At 40.5% G+C, this 17,527-nt stretch overlaps 1 protein-coding gene across 1 annotated transcript in view; it reads left to right on the forward strand.

Moving 5' to 3' along the window:
- Nucleotides 1-2,444: 2,444 nt before the first annotated feature.
- The window catches only part of zgc:171844 (uncharacterized protein LOC100151763 homolog), a 47,981-nt gene continuing 32,898 nt past the window's right edge, over nucleotides 2,445-17,527 (forward strand). The window contains exons 1-2 of the mRNA XM_017705601.2: nucleotides 2,445-2,529; nucleotides 3,812-4,045. Coding sequence (XP_017561090.1) covers nucleotides 3,967-4,045 — 79 coding nt within the window. The 5' untranslated portion in view covers nucleotides 2,445-2,529; nucleotides 3,812-3,966. The remainder of the gene's footprint in view (nucleotides 2,530-3,811; nucleotides 4,046-17,527) is intronic.

Below are 17,527 nucleotides of genomic sequence, written 5' to 3' on the forward strand. Positions count from 1 at the left end.
TTGGCCTGACTGCATGTCTTTTGGACTGTGGGAGGAAACCGGAGAACCCGGAAGAAACCCACGCAGACACGGGGAGAACATGCAAACTCCACACAGAGAGGACCCCGGTCGCCCGGCCGGGGAATCGAACCCAGGCCCTCCTTGCTGTGAGGCGACAGTGCTACCCACTTTCTTATCTTCTTATTCTTTCGGTCATTACCCAAAGCTCATGACCATAGGTGAGGGTGGGAACGTAGATCGACCGGTAAATCGAGAGCCTTGCCTTATGGCTCAGCTCTTTCTTTACCACAACAGACCAGTAAAGAGCCCACATCACTGCTGACCCAGCACCAATCTGCCTGTCAATCTCCCGCTCCCTTGTACCATCACTCATGAACAAGAGTCCGAGATACTTGAACTCCTCCACTTGAGGCAAGAGCCTATCCCCGACCCAGAGAGGGCTCTCCGCCCTTTTCCGCCTGAGAACCATGGTCTTGGATTTGTTATAATACCACTGACAGTTGACTGTGGAATATTTAGCAGCGAGGAAATTTCATGACTGCACAGTTGGCATCCTATCACGGTACCACACTGGAATTCTATGGAATTCCCCATCCTTTCACAAATGTTTGTAGGAGCAGTCTGCAGGCCTAGGTGTTTGGTTTTATACACCTGGGCCATGGAAGTGATTAGAACGCCTGAATTCAATGATTTGGATGGGTGAGTGAGTACCTTTGGCGATGTAATGTATCTTAATGTATCCAGCTCTACTGATGTTTGTCATCGGCAAACAGTGCAGGGTCTGTTTGAATAGATTTCCCCCCTCATTTCGAGTTTTTATCCCTCTTATCAGATGTTATACATTTTATTCAATATTTGCTTGTCCATAATAATGATGGCACACGGTTGTGAGGTCTGCAAACAGGAAATATTGAGTCAATACAACGACATGGCGTGATGTAAGAACTCAAAGGTCACTGGCACAGGCTGGCAGTGCCATTATACTTGAGTGATTGGGGCCTATCAGAAGGTACAAACACTCTGATAATGTTTACTTTCAGGAGTACTGGTCCCTAGATGTTTCCAACCATCCATGAACCATGTTTACCCACTCACACTCAGTAAGTTTACTAAGGTACAAAGTTGCCTGTCATGTTGACTGTTGTTGATGGTCTTATTTCTTATTACAGTATTTCAAGTAAATGGATCCCAATCACAAAGAACACTGTTCGTATATGTTCAGACAAATCATTGAAGTGCAGGTGTTACCTTCTAAGACTGCATCATACATTGCAATGCTGGTGTCAGTCTTTGCCTTTAAACATGCCAAAAAGAAGTTTTTTTAGACAGACAGTGAGGTGAAAATTAAACTTTCAGTAACAGCCACAGCTAGAAACCTGTTTCATTATATACACAGTGGTGGTAATAGTTTTTTAAATGAGGTTTTACAGTATGTACAATTGGTTTGGTGGAGTGAGGAAAATGTATTTTTTTCATTTTAAATACATTTATATGTTTAGGCTTCCTAGTTCAAATGACATGTCTCCTAAGTGAAAATAAGTTTACACGTCCTCTACAGAGGACACTGCTGCACATTTTGATGCACAATTACTGTTTATTTGCAAAATTTCTGGAATTTAAATACTGGAAAAAAATAAAATAAAATGTGGCCTTTGCAAAAGTTAAAAGCAAATTTGTTTTATTTATATATTTTTGATATGTGAAATTCAGCCAATTAATAGAAATTGTGCTGTAAAACATTGGTGGACGTAGTCATATTTAAATATGTTACATATGAAGAGGGTGTTTTAACTTATTCTCACTTAGAAAATCAATACAACGTCACTTGATCAGGGAACTTTTTACAGGTGGTTGTATATACAACAGGTTCACCAATTTCAATTCGCATAAAGCCTAAAACTACTTCAAATAAAGGTATTATATGAAACGGCTTCACATGCACTGCTGGATGGCTTTGAGCTAAGCTTTGGCCTAAAATATATTTCATAAATGTAAAAACTGTGAAGTCGTGTGCAGAGTCGCTGCTCAAATGGCTGAGTTTGTGCTGTAGACACTGTGACTCCTGGTTCCTATCACCACTGCTGTAAAGAAATTAGACTCTACAGTGAACCATTTCATATTAAACCACTTTGAATGGCTTTGTTTACATCTCGCAGATTGAATTATGCAGACATTTTGGTGGAATTAACCTTTAAGAAGAAGAATGTCTGTTTTCCATTAAGACATCATTTACCAATTATCTGAAAGCAGTTTCAACAGATTCAAAGGCTAAGTTTTTTGCTTTTGGGAAGGGAGGGCAGAGAATAAGCTCTGTTATGACATCGCTGAATCACATGCAGGTTTGAATGCCTTCTTTAAACATATAATGCTAGTAACTGCCTCTGTGCTTGCCTTAAGGTCCACACATCAAGTTATGAAACTGCTGTCTTGTTGGGTTCTATGGCTTCTGTGAATAGAACTGGAGTATTATCATCCTGGGCTAGTTATGGAGCGGATGTGTGGCTACTGCCAATCTACTGCCACCCACTGGTAAAACAAAGTACTTTTTCTTTTCTGCATCATGTTGATTTGCTAAGTGAAAAGAAGTACATTTAAATGCACCGTTCCTGTTTATTTGCTGAATTTAACATATTGTGGGGAAAAACATGACATTTTGTGTCCTGTGCAAAAATTTTTTTAACTTTTTTAATATAAAATGACAAACTTTATATAAAATATACAAATTGGTTCTCTGATGTAGACATGTTAACTTACTTTCACTTACGAACAGAAAGTCAAAAACGAGATTTGACCAGGGATCAGTCTTAAAAAAAGGCTGCTTCTTTAAGAGTTCTTTAATAAATACTGTGGTTCATTATGGAACCATGAGCACTCACAGAACCATTTGCATGCCAAAAGGGTTCTTTGCATGATGAAATGAGTTATTCTCATTTGTTTTCTTGAGATCTCATGATATTTATGTCGTTATGATGCCAAACAAGTATGCGGCTTTTCTCGATATCTCAAGATTGTTAAACATAGCACAATTTCTACAAAATTTCTACACCACTGATTCAACAAAATATCAAACATTTAAAAAAGTAAATGTAACAGGAGGAAAAGTGCACTGTGCAGAGCATTTGCCGAATAGCAATAGGATAGTGGGCCACTATTGCCCACTGACAGCAAAGCTGGGGGTCCACTGGCGTGCTGCTCAGCGTTTTTCTGGGCCGCCCACCGGTGTTTAAGCAGGGTATTAGGTGAAATTCCACTTATCACTGCTCATTTTACATTCACAGTCCAATTTACTGATTTGTCCTGTTTTTAGTTATACTCCAAGTTAGTTTACTTAATCATTTTACTCTCGTTCGGTAAAGTAAAATCATTTTGCATTAGGCCTGGTCATTGTTTTCTTTCTCTCTCTGAGTTGTTTGTAATATTTCTCTTAGTTTATTTTCTAAAATAAAAGCCTGTGCATTTAGGATCTATTTGGAGAGATTAACAACTAGGTAGAGCTTGTTTGCAGGACAATAATGTGGGTGGTCCGAGGGTGGAGCAGTAGTGGCAAACAGTCAGGGGGGGGGTCGACCTTATGAAGCCTGATAAAGGCTCGCTGGGTGTTCTGCTTTTGTGACAGCCAAGTTACACACCAAGAGGCTCACTGAGGCTGTAAGCAACTGGCTCTTATGAGGGGCAGTCAGTGCTGCCACTGTTGGCTGCATTCTCCAAGTTACTCACCAGGTGGCGTTTTACAGACGATTAGAGCCCATTCATCAGTTGCACTTACTCTCTCTCTCTCTCTCTCTCTCTCTCTCTCTCTCATTCCCTTCAGCTCAGTGTGCAGATACAGATGCTCAGATCTTCCCGTGGACAGTCAGAGTAACGCATGAACGGGATTCCTAGAGCAACGGTTTGCTTTCAGTGAAAGAGAGAACCAAGCGGTCACGCTCTGGTCAGCTGGCAATCTGAGCAACAGCACTGACCAGAATGGAGAAGGAGCGAAAATGTGTGAAACAGTACGGGTCTGTGGAGAGAGCCGAGCCAGCCAAGGACGCAGCCAGAACAGGTAAGCAGGTGAAGTGACAGTGCAGCCTCAAGTTGACGGTAAAATCCTCTAATAGCTTTGAGCTCATAGACAGACGCACAGGGACACTCATAATGTCACAGTGAAGACTGTTCTACTGACTTAACTGTCCACATCTGACATTTTCAATGTCTTTTGGTCCACATGTTCTCTGAGCTTCCCTGAGCACGTTGTTCAAATGGCTGTTGTTAATAAAAAGCAACAGCAAATTGATCAGGTCAAGTTCAGTCTTTGGTCATGTGGGACCACTTCTTAGAAAAACAGTCAAATCCACAGTTTTTATTGTGGATCAAACCATAAAAATGATGTGCAATCAAAAAAAAAAAGTTAAGTCTTTGGGTCCGTATGTGCGCTAAGCTTTTAAATGGATGGACTAAAAAAGAAAGGTTTTATAAACATGAAAGAATAGAAACTCAAAAAGTTGCTTGTGGAGAAAATCATAATTATGTGTGATCAAAAATGGTAACGGGTATTATTAAACGATCATCCAAATCATAGCGATACAAAAGTACAAAAATACCAAAAAAAAAAGTGTTTTTTTTTCCTCGTCATACCAAATGTAGTGGCTGGACATGAATGGGTTAATTGCACCCTGCAGGCAAGCATGCTCATATCCTGTGTAAAACGTAATGTAATGCCAGTCAAATTGATTACTGTTTATTGGAATTGCTGTGGCTGTTTTTACACAATAAACGTCATTCATATTTGGAGCCTTTTCACGAATACATCAGGGTGGTCATCTCAAACTCTTCAGTCTTTTCTGTCTCTATGTAGATTCTTGAGTCCAATTAGAGCGGCAAAGCACTGGAAGTAAAGGTCACCCTTTTCCAAAAGCATTGCTCCAAACTGGAAGTCGCTGTGGAAACAAACTTAATGAATGAATGTAAATGTTAACAGTGAATGTGCGTAGCAAAGCAGCCAGAAGCAAACCACCATGAAAAGGCTTATGCACGTGCTTCATAAAGCAGGCCTATAGAAAATTGTAATGAAATCCAAGTCAGAGTGCACGCTGTAACCTATTAGACTGGCCACTGGTCCGTGCTATTTGGACATTACTCATACGGACAGATGATATCAGGTTGGACGGAGTTGTAAATAGTTTGTTCTCCATCTGAGTGGCTGTCAATGAGGATGACAGTGTGGATAAAGTGTTTACACAGAGGGTGTGTGGTTCACTTCATTTAAGACAGCCAGATGTGGGCTAATTACTAGAGGATTAGTGATAAGCCACCCATGATCTTTAGTCCAGGCTGGACATTGGGCTTCCCGTCTTTGGTTTGGGTGAGTGAATTTGATAGTGTCAGTGGCTAGTGCTGGACATCACTGTTAAAATATAATATCACAATATCTTTCATACACTTGATTCAATTCAAGGCATGAATATTATTGTTGGTAACCACAATAAGCAGTTATATGGCTGACCTGTCAAGACTGCTGGTATTTTATAAATGTTATACACTGACCGGTCACTTCATCAAGTAACAACCTTTCTTGTATGTACAATCATCGTCCATTTTATCAGCACCACTTACTATAATAGGTGCACTTTGTAGTTCTACAGTTACAGACTGTAGTCCATCTGTTTCTCTGATACTTTGTTAGCCCTCTTTTAGTGTTCTTTAGTGGTCCGGATGGTTTTTTGGGAGGTGGATCATTCTTAGCAGTGCAGTGAAACTGACATAGTGTTGCGCTGGTACAAGTGGATCTGGCACAGCAATGCTGTTGCTGGACTGAGAATAGTCCACCAACCCAAAATATCTAGCCATCCGCGTCCTGTGGGCAGCGTTTAAAATGTCCATCAGCACTGCTGTGTCTGATCCACTCAGACCTGTGCAACACACACTAACACACCACCACCACGTCAGTGTTACTGCAGTGGTGAGACCCTGTGGGGGTCCTGATCAATGAAGAACAGAGTGAAAAGGGGCCAGCAGAGTATCAGAGAAACAGCTGGACTACAGTCTGTAATTGTAGAACTACAAAGAGCATGTATGGACAGTGAGCATGTATAAATGGAGGGCTTTAATACTTATTTTCAATTAAATATAGTATTCAAAATACAACTGAAAATTGAAAATGAGCACCTCCCATCACTTATTTAATCTAGTTGCATTTACTGCCTCTCAAAATCCTGAACATAGTAGTCCTAGTTGAGGAATGGACTCGGAGATGGTCAGTCCATTGTTCCGGCAGATTCTTTCATTCTTTTATTAAATGTTCTTTTTTTGTGTGTATTTCTTTTTCTAAACTCTTGAAAGCTAGACATTTTTTCAGACCCATAGCGCTGACTCGTCTTCTCACAGTGGAAGGATGGACAGATTTTTTTTCAGATCTGAAGCAACTTGACTTTCTCCTCTCTCTTAAAGGCGAAAGCTTTAAGTACTGATAGTGACAGTTTTTGGTGGTCTGCTAGGTCTTGGATGGATGTTCTTATGCAAGTGGATTATCTTATATCTGATCTCCTCAGAAATATCTCCTGAATATCACAGTTCACTTGTACTGAATGGCCAGTTTGACTGGAAATAAAACAAATGAAAGGTGGTCTTTGGCTTTTGCATAGTACTGAATATTATTCACCATAATTACTCTGAATCTAGTGTTCGCTTGTGTTATTTAGTCTGCTCTGAGAGAGGATTTCTGTTTTCCAGACAATGTTGTTAGCCTACCCAACCCCTGACACACCATTTGCTGAGATCACTTTGTTGCTGCAGAATGACGCCCCCTCACTCGAACAAACTGCTGTCCTTCTTTTGATTAGTTGGTCCTAAGTGAGTCACTCATGGATGAACTCAACAGCATGAAGTAGACATGATGCACATTTTCCCCACACATATACACTTTATGCCCTTCTGATGCGGCCCCTCACGCCTTGTTGTTTACTGGCTAACGAGCCATTACATGCAAGCTGGAAGCTTATGCGCTCCACATGGTGTGCACACATTAACTGTGAACTGCATGTGAAGGTTGAAGGCAAAGGAGACTGACATAGAGAGAAGTACATAGGCCAGGGGTCAAAAATATTAACGAAAATGATTACAAGGCCTATATTGTGACAAAAAGTAAAGCCTCCTGGGAGCTGAGCTATTAAAATTGGCTAGGGTAATTAGCCTGTTACTTGTAGAAGTAATCATTCTTCAGAACAGCTGTTTTCTCAGGAAAGAAACTGCGTGAAAATCCTGAAGGGCTCGTGCAATTTTCTTGTATTTTATTTGTATGTCCTTGAGTTCAACTGGTAACGTTTGTGTGTTTTTATGTACCATCATTCACGTTTAAATGAAGATTTGCCGACCTCATTTTACCCATTACAATTAAACAGGCTATTGTCTGGAGTTCAATCCCTAGCAATGCCCCAGCCAGGAGTCCAAGAGGGCATAATTGGGGCGAAAATCTTAAATCTTAGGGTGGGTAGCTCAGTGGTGCAGTCATGCGTATATGAACATATATGACATCCACTGGCTTTTTTAAGTGTGCCGTTTCCACAGACTGACTTCCAATGCCCACTTATTACACATCAGGGAGAAGAAAAACATCACATGTGAGCGTCACGGTGCACAATGCGATTGGTCAATTCCACGATTAATAAACAATTTTGATTGGTTCATTTTCATTCGTTTCTATGGATACCACCACAGGATACTACGGTGTTCTGGTTTCCTGCCATCAGTGGCAGACTTGCTAATATAATTAGATGTAAAAATAGACACAGATTGTGATTGAAAATCCGTGTGAATGTAGATTCTTTTAAATAATAGCGTGATGTTCCAGACTGGCATACTAGCCTAACTAACTAAGTAAGGATTCCTGACGTCAGCTCTGGGAAAGTAGCACCATTTCAGCTGTTAAGGAGACAATTTAGCAATTTTTTTTAAAAGACACACACTACAGCTTCAAAATAAGGGCAAGATTTTCAGAAATGTTTATAAACAAGAGGGCTGTCACTAAGGTCAGGATTTCTCAGGTGTAACCATTTATTTTGCCATTTTTACATGATGTCCACCCAGAAATGAATAGAAGAGAGAAAAACAGAGAAGTTGCTTATTTGAGCTCTTGGATCTCTGGCTCACTTTCACAGCAATGAAAACCCACACAACAGCAATTAAAATGCATATCTATATATACAACCTCAATTCCAAAATGTTGAGGTGCTGTGTAAAATGTAAATAAAAACAGAATGCAACAATTTGCAAATCTAATAGACCCATATTTTATTCACAATAGAACATCGAACAATGAAACAACTCATTAGGAACTTGATGACAGCAATGCATCTCAAAACAAAAACAAAAAGCTAGAAAAGTAAAAGGCACTACTAAAAAAACAGCTGGATTAGAAATTTGCATCTAACTGACATGACTGGGTATAAAAACAACAATTTTAGAGAGAAACCGTCTATCAGAAGCAAAGATGGGCAGAGGTTCACCAATCTGTGTCTAAAAATCATGGAACAATTTCAAAAAAATGTTCAAAAAAATAAATCCCTGTGTTCAAAGGACAAGGTTAATGGTCAATATTGGATGCGTATGATCTTCAGGCCCTCAGGTGGCACTGCATTGAAAGCTGGCATGATTCTGTGCTGAAAATCACTGTATGGGCTCAGAAACACTTCCAGAAATCGTAGTCTGTGGACACAGTTCACTGTGCAATCCACAAATGCAAGACAAAGCTGTATCATGAAAAGAAGAAGAAATATGTCAACTAGATCCAGAAACACCACCGTCTTCTCTGGGCCAAAGCTCATTTAAAATGGACTGAGGCAAAATGGAACACTGTTCTGTGGTCAGATTAATCAAATTTTGAAATTCTTATTGGAAGCCACAGATACTATGTCCTATGGAATCAAGAGGAGAGGGACCATCAGTGTTATCAGTGCACAGTTCAAAAGCCTGCATCTCTGATGATATGGGATGGCATTAGCGCCTATGGCGTGGGCAGCTTACTCTCTCTTTCAGGGAAGGCCTTGTATATTTCAGCAAGACAATGCTAAACTACATTCTGTATCCATCACAACAGCATGGCTTCGCAGAAGAAGAGCCTGGGTGCTGAACTGCCGTGCCTGGTGTCCAGACTTTTCACCAGTAGAAAACATTTGGCACATCATGAAACAAAAGTCCAGCAAAGAAGACCCAGGACTGAACAACTAGAATCCTACATCAAACAAGAATGGGACAACATTAACTCCAGCAATTGGTCTCCTCACTTCCCAGACGTTTACACTGTTGTAGGTGATGCTACACAATGATAGACAAGGACCTGTGCCAACTTTTTTGAGATGTATTGCTGTCATCAAGTTTTAAATGAGTTAATCTTTTTCATGAAATGGTAAAACACCTCACTTTCAATATTTGACATGTGTTCTGTGCTCTATTGAGAATAAATATGGGTCTATGCGATTTGCTAATCATTGCGTTCTGTCATTTTACTCAGTTTCCCAAATTTTCTGCAAGTGGGATTGTACCTACAAGAAAATACACCCCATCAAAATTTCAGACATTTTCAACATATTTGGCCATACAAACATCCTGTCTTTTTTATGTCTCACTTCTTCAAATGTGTCAGATTGAAATTAGATGATGATGAGAACACTGTTACAGAAAATCTTTGGGGAACTTGGTCCGTCTGGTTTGCTCTTTGCTTTTGGAGTGTATAGTACCATCATAACTAGATCAAAGGAGCTCTCTGGGGCCTTCAGAAAGAAGGTTGTAGATGCTTACAAGTCTGGGAAGGGGTTTGATAAGCGTTTCCAAAATATTACACATCCAGAAGACAATCTGCAATTAGAGAAGATGTAAAACGACTGAAACATGTCCAGGCCAGGCAACCGTAGGATATTTAACCCAAGACCAGTCTGTAAGATGCTAAAAGAAATATTTAATAACCCCACTCCTGGAACAACATGCCATAGACAGGAGTGTTAAAAGTAGAGTGGTTTGGCCGTAGTACTAGAAACCAAAGACTGCATTGTTTAGAAGAACCTCATACCAACTGTAAAGCCAGGCTGTGGGAGTGGTATGGTTTGTAAGTGCTTTGCTGCCTCAGGGCCTGGCCAACTTATAATCAAAGAACCGACTGTGAATTTTCTTTGGTACCAGAGAGTGCATGAGGAGAATGTGAGAAGATCTGTAAAAAGTTGAAGCTGAACAACTGGACCTTCCAGCAGGAGAAAAATCCCAAGCATACAAATAAATCTACCAAAGAATGTCTCAAAAGGAAGACATGGAGGGCTGTGGAATGGCCTAGTCAAAGCCCAGATCTAAATCCCATTGAAATGGTCTGTGGGGGTTTGAAATGGGCTGTACATGCAAGAAACTGCTCAGCCATTGCACAGTTGAAATAATTCTGCATGAAAGAGTTGGCAAACATTTCTCCCAGTATATGCCAGAAACTGGTAGACAGTTATAGGAAGCGCCTACATAAAGTTATTTCTGTCAAAAGGGGTAATAGCAGTTACTGAAGCCAGGGGTGAACTTACTTTTTCAACCGAAAAAAACATCTCAGCTAATTAATTTTTAGATTAAAAATGAATAATTGCACACATGCATACACACACACAAGTATGTGGATACCTCACAATCAGATCTATATGAGTTTGTTGGACATCCCATTCCAAAACCTATAACAGCATCCACTCTTCTGGGATGACTTTTCACCAGATTTTGAGGTCCACCAACATTTACAATAGTTTTCAATCACAATGTGTCTAATTTTACCTCTAATCTTATCTGCATATCATGACTGACGGTAGGAGACTCAAATACAGTGGTATTCTGTGGTGATATCTGTAGAAATGGATAAAAGTAAACCAATCAAAATTGTTTATTTTTCATGGAATTGACCAATCTCATTGTGCTCTGTGACTTAAGTGGGTATATTTAGTCAACTAAATAATAAAATGCCATTTCAGAGTTGGAGCTGTTTGCTTGTCTTTCATTTGCATATTAATATAACATTATGTAGCCAATAGGAGCTACCCAAAATTCCTTATAGCTTGCTGAGATATCCTATGAGTTTTTCCCAATTTGCCTGGTTTAGTAGTTTGTTGAGCCTGTCTATACTCTCATTATTTGACAATATCAGGAGCATAATGGTACAATTAGTGTCACTAAGCTAAGTAAACAGACATCTAGATGGCCAGTTAGTTAGCCTATGACCTACTGAACAAAACCAATATCATTTACAGTAGTTTAGCTATCACTGATATGAACCACACACAGTGCTAACTCATTCATTACCTACCTAGTTACTGTTAAAGTAGTGTCCTGACAAGTTGTGGGACTTTGTTGAAATGTCTTACCGTATCATATTTACAGGTAGAGCTCTACATAAAACTGTAGGCAAGATATTTTGATGGCCTACATCACACAGCACTGAAATCACCAGCTTCCTATTTAAATTTTCTGACCTTAAATGGTGCAACAGTTACATTGTAGTTCCTCAGGCCACTGCCCACTCAGGCACTATTTAAGGTGGAACAGGAAAATTCAAACAATAGGTGAATAGGAAGCTGACTTTAGCCTTATCAAAATTTCTGTTTCAGAAAATGCTTCCAGTATTAAAATAACAGTTTGCATGGGTTGATCGGCAATCACCCTATCAAAAAAAACAAAAACAAATCACACCTCATTCAGATACGAAGTTGGCACTGCCCAGACTTTCACTGCCTTTGGGACCATCAGGACCTCAATCTGCCCTTTTGATGGCCTGGATCCATAATATTCTGTGGTGTTTGGCAAAGGCATACAAGAAACATGCAGGCATCTTCTCTGCGGTTGCTGCAGTTTGCTGCACAACAACTCCTTGTCATTGTTACTTTCTGCCATGCTTTCTAGAAGTCTGTAATCTTGTAATCATGTACTCATGGAATCGTGTAATCATTACTGAGGGGATAGTCATTGGATGGCCATTATGGTTCCTTGCAAGATGGCTAATCACATCACCTGTATAATGAAAATAGTCCACGTTTATTGTCAGTTTGCTCACATTGTTTTCATTTTCAATGGCATTCTGTCATTTAAGTGTGCAATATCGTCATAACAGATGTAATTTAAAGACAGCTGTAGTTCAGGGTTAATATCAAAGCTTCAGAGCAGGGTAAAACCTTTCTAGGGGAATTCAGCTCTCAAGTTTATTCCTGTCATGCTCATTCATAGGCATTGTGCTGCTCCACTGAAGTGGCTCCAAATGAAGCACTTGGGTAAACTGGCCTACAGCCTTGGGGTTTGCATTAGCGTTCTGGAAAATGGAGCCTGGATGAATGAAATGCTTTAGTGAATATGGAAAGCTTGATGTATTTTAAAGAGGGTGGACATTCCCTTAAAGAATTCTAGCACTCCCCCCCTCAGCCTTTTCAGGTTGTAAGATCCAGTTTGTTTATGCTTGTTATAAAGTCAGCAGAACCTTTGTGTGTGTGTCTGTGTGTGTGTTTGATGTGAATGATGTGATATACAGTCTGCTGTGTGAGAGTCTCTCAGGTACTGTGACTTAAACTGGGTTGATTGTGTGTATGTGTTTGTGTCTCAGAGGGCTTGTTGAGCCATATGTGCATGTGCCCAATTTAAAAACACTTGCTCATTTAGGTGCTGCTTGTTTGTTTTGTTAAGTTTGTGATGTGTTTGTGGTTTGTTTTGAACTGGCTCAGAAGTTCTTCCTTTGTTGACTTTGATCTTGTCTAGAGACTTTGCTGTCATGGTGCCAGGACGTTTTTCGACGGCATTGACGTTTTACTAGGCTGCAAGCCAGAAGACTTTTCATCACAGTATCAGAGTTTGGCTAGGCTGTGAATTGGGACAATGGCAGTGCCTGGGCTGTAAGACAGAGACTTTGCACAGTGCTAGAGGAGTTTGACTGGGCCACCAAAGCCTGGAATTTTTCTTTGTTTTCGCAAAGTTTGACTAGGCCACAAGCCTGTCCTTTGCAGTATGACAGTAGAGTTTGATTAGGCCACAAGTCTGGGACTTTGCAATATGACAGTAGACTTTGACTGGGCCACAAACTGGGGGCTTTGCACCATGACAGTGGAGTGATTTGGGGATGTGAGCAAGGGACTTTGTATTGTGACAGAGATGTTTGACTGAGCTGCAAGGGGCTTGAATCATTATAGTAGTGTTTGACTGGGTTGAGAGCTGGTGACTTTGCACTGTGATGGTGATGTTTGACTGGGTAGTGAACTGGGGACTTTGCATCATAACAGTGGAGATGTTGACTGATCTGCAAGCCATGGAATGTACATTGTGATAGCACAGTTTGGCTGGGCTACAAGTTGGGGGCTTTTTACTCCACTACATTTTGTGAAATCTGTTGTTCCTTTTGATTTATGTGTGCATAAAAATGTCATCATCATCATTAACCGCTTATTCCAGATAGGGTTGCGGTAGCAATTGGGAGAGCAGAGAATCCAAGACGACCCTGTCCCCCGCAACTTCCTCCAGCTCATTCTCTAGGACCCCAAACAGCCAGCTCCCAGGCCAACTTGGAGATTTAATCCCTCCAGCAGGTCCTAGGATGACCCCGGGGTCTTATCTTGGTAGGCCGTGCCTGGTACACCCCCACTGGGAGGCGTCCAGGGGGCATCTAGATCAGATGCCCGAACCACCTCAGATAGCTCCTCTCAATGCAGAGGAGTAGCGGCTCTACTCCGAGCTCCTCCTGGATGGCTGAGCTCCTCACCCTATTGAATAGAGTGTAGCCCACTACCCTGTGAAGAGGCTCATTTCCACTGCTTGTATTTGCGATCTCATTCTTTCAGTCATTGGAGGAGGTGGCGGAGATGAAGATGCTGAGATTTTCTTTGGGACTGACAAGGATGGACAAGATCAGAAATGAGCAGATCGGAGGGACAGTGAAGGTGGAGCAGTTTGGAGATAAAGCCAGAGAGGCCAGGTTGAGATGGTTTGGACATGTGTTAAGGAGGAATAGTGGATATATTGGTCAAAGAATGTTGGAGATGGAGCTGCCGGGTAGAAGGAGAAGAGGTAGACCTCAGAGAAGGTTTATGGATGTAGTTAAGGTGGACATGGAGATGGTTGGTGTGAAAGGGCAAGATGGAGGCAGATGATCCGCTGTGGTGACCCCTAAAGGGAGTAGCTGAAAGAAGAGGATTCTTTCGGTCATTGCCCACATGACCATAGGTGAGGGTCAGTATGTAGACCGACTGTTAAACAGAGAGCTTCGCCTTATGGCTCTTCACCACTACAGTCCAGTACAGTGACTACATTACTGCTGCCGCCTGTCCCAGCCTGCGGCCGATCTCACGATCCCTCTTCCCATTTTTCGTGAACAAGACCCCGAGATACTTAAACTCCTCCACCTGGGGCAAGTCCTTTCCCCTTACCTGGAGTGTCAATGCCATTCTTTTCCGGGCTAAAACCATAGACTCAGACTTGGAGGTGCTGATCCGCATACCAACCGCCACTGGTAATTGTGAATTGTCCTAGGGTTTGAGAAAGGCCCTGTAGAAATGAAACTTAATTACATTATTATTATTATTATTATTATTATTATTATTATTATCATGAGAAGTACAAGCTCAGTCTTTTCAGTGTTCAGGTGATGCTGCATCTATTCTGTGTTCATAGTTAGATTTGCATTTGGTTGGTTTGGCACTGGATAAGAAGCCCCCTACTGGCTATTTCAGTAAAAGAATGGAAATTTGGTATTTTTAATTTATGTAAACAAATTAAATGATTTTTCCCCCCATAACTATGTGTGAAATGTTGTTGCTCTGTGTTGAATTGATCATGAGCAATGAGGGTTGAAAGTGGAGAGGGACAGCAGACCACCTGCTGTGAAAACCACTCACACTTCCCTACAAAGACAACGTGTAAAGAGAACTCAATTATATTGTTAAATAAGTGAACTCTAATGAGTTCACATCCTTTCTAGCACTACTTTATAAGTTGAATTGCTTGCTTACCTATGAAGATGACAATCCAGTTTTGGTTTTGCAAACCTTGTGCAATATATTCCATCAAAGTTATTGAAGATAAAAATGCATTGTGCACTGAGAGACTTTCAAAACAGGTGGAAATTGCATTTTATAGCTGCAGTGAAAAGGGATGATACAATCTATTTATGTGAGTAAAAAACTATTTCAACAGCAAAATTACAGATGCAGCTATTTCTTTTCTAGATTTTTCCATCTAGTTTCTTCAATCTCTATGTGTCATATCTGAAGTATCATTTACCATATTCTGTAATTTCCTTGCAGTTCCTTGTGCTTATAAAACTGTTGACTCAAAGCTTACCCAAGATTACACAAGTCATTGGCCTGTTGCCGAAATTTACTGACAAATGTTTTTAATACCAATAATGCATTAACTCAGTAAAAATGCAATTCTAGCTACATTCACTCTTTCTGGTCTCACTCAGGAAAACTAGTACCACAGTGAGAGGATTTTACAGAATTACAGCTTTTTGTAGAACACTTTCATCAATTTACACAAATGCATGAACTTTAATGAAGAATTCATCAATTGCTCATTGACTTCAATTATTTGTTTCATGTCACTAATCTCTCTGTTCTTGTCTACAATAGTAGAGAGTATAAGTTATTCATTTTTCAATGTCAGAAAATTTATATTTAATAGAAAATTACACAGAAGCCGCAGGAAGGAAGTGTATCATTCTTATGTTCAGCATTTAGTTTATCTACACTTTGCCTTTATTGCACCTTGCATCCATTTCTGGACGCTTGCTTTCAGTTCTGCAGGGGTATTTTTCGATGCTTCCTGCAAACACCTCCAAAGTTCAGTCCCAGAAGTTGGTTGCATGTTTTCCGTTTTTCTCCCAAGTAATCCCAAGCACTTCAAGTGATGTTGAGGTCTGGACAGTGGGTGGACAGTCCATTATTCTGAGAACACCAGCATCTTCCTGACAGCTGTGCTTTCAGACCCCCATTGTTGAGTTGTCTTCTCATAGTAGAAGGATTCAGATTCAAGAGTGAAGCTTGATGTTGTCTTATCTCGGAGAGATGAAAGATTTGAGTACTGTTTATGTGATGGTGACAGTTAAGGTGGTCCACCAGGTTTGGATTCTTAGGAGTCCTAATTTTCTAGTTTTGGATTTGTTCCCTCTTTCCCCTTCCTTATGCAAGTAGATTGCCTTACATCTGATCTCTTTAGAGGTAAATGAGTATCTTGTACCTAAAGATTTTTCACATTATTACTGTGAAATTTACTGTGAATGAACATTATTTGAAGGCTACCTACATAAGGACATCATAACACATTCATAAGAATTGAATAATGAATTTATAAAGCAATACTTGAGTATTTATGACCAGCTAGCAATTGGAGGCTATCATAAGCTTTATTGACACAAGCATTTTGTACTTTAACTCATGTAGAACTATTTTAACTGCTATAATGGTACTTCATGGTATTGTTCTCAATAGAACAACCGTCTATCACTTATATAGCTTATGGTGCCTTATGTCAATGCAGTGATGTTTACTTCATAGAACATCTTAAGTCATCTTGCAGTTACTAGCATAAGATGGTCATACATACTCATTCATAGACATGCTATGCAGTGCTTATGCATGTGTGAATATAGATCCTATGTAGGTAGCTTTCAAATAAAGTGTTTCCAAATTAACAATCTAAAGGTGGTCTCTGAGATTTGCACAACACTGTATATACAGGGGAATTATTATTATGGTAATCAATTGCATGCAACACAACTGGGCAGACAGAGATTGTTTAAAAATTCTGGAGGATTCCTTTAAGGTTTTATTCGTAATGACTCTTAAACCTCAGGCAAACTTGCAAATTAGTGTTATGGATTACTTTTCTGCCTCTCCTCTCAGGCTAAATGATATTGTGATGGACAGAAGTGTGGACGAGGGCAGAAGTGGCCGCGTGTGTGGCGAGCAACGCGGAGCATGCTCAGAGAATCCACTCTGAACAGCGGAATGACAGAAAGAAATCAACCTGTCAAGAGCAATTTAGGATCCACATCCGAGAAATGACAGCATAGGAAAACACATGCAAATAGATGCACATGCAGATATGCTGCCCGGTCTCCAAACCAAGGCAAACCAATGACCCATGAATCTAGCCGTTGCGATCTCAAGAGGGTGGCCTATCTTTCTATGTTATTAACCTTGTTTCCATCCTGTTCTTCCTTTCTCTCTTTTCCCTGGTGATATTGCTGTGGTTTGCGTAGAATCTTCTCTTCTCTGACAAGGTCAGGCAATTAAAAGCCAATCACAGTGTGGTGCTGTGAGATGACTCATGGCTTATAGCTTTAATGAGAAAGAGAGCAAGAAAAGGAGAAAGCAAGAGAACGAGAGCGAGAGATTGGACAGTAACGTGCCTTTGTCATGCAGCAGCTGTAGGAGGATGTTAAAGTCTCCTGGCAGTTAGAGCACACCTGTTGGCTTCTATTAGTCAGTTCCTCATATCCTTAGAGGTAGATGACTGGATATGTGTGTACCTGAGGAATCCTTCACATCTGCTTACATGTACC

The sequence above is a fragment of the Pygocentrus nattereri genome, chromosome 14 (assembly GCF_015220715.1).
Source record: "Pygocentrus nattereri isolate fPygNat1 chromosome 14, fPygNat1.pri, whole genome shotgun sequence".
Lineage (NCBI taxonomy): Eukaryota > Metazoa > Chordata > Actinopteri > Characiformes > Serrasalmidae > Pygocentrus > Pygocentrus nattereri.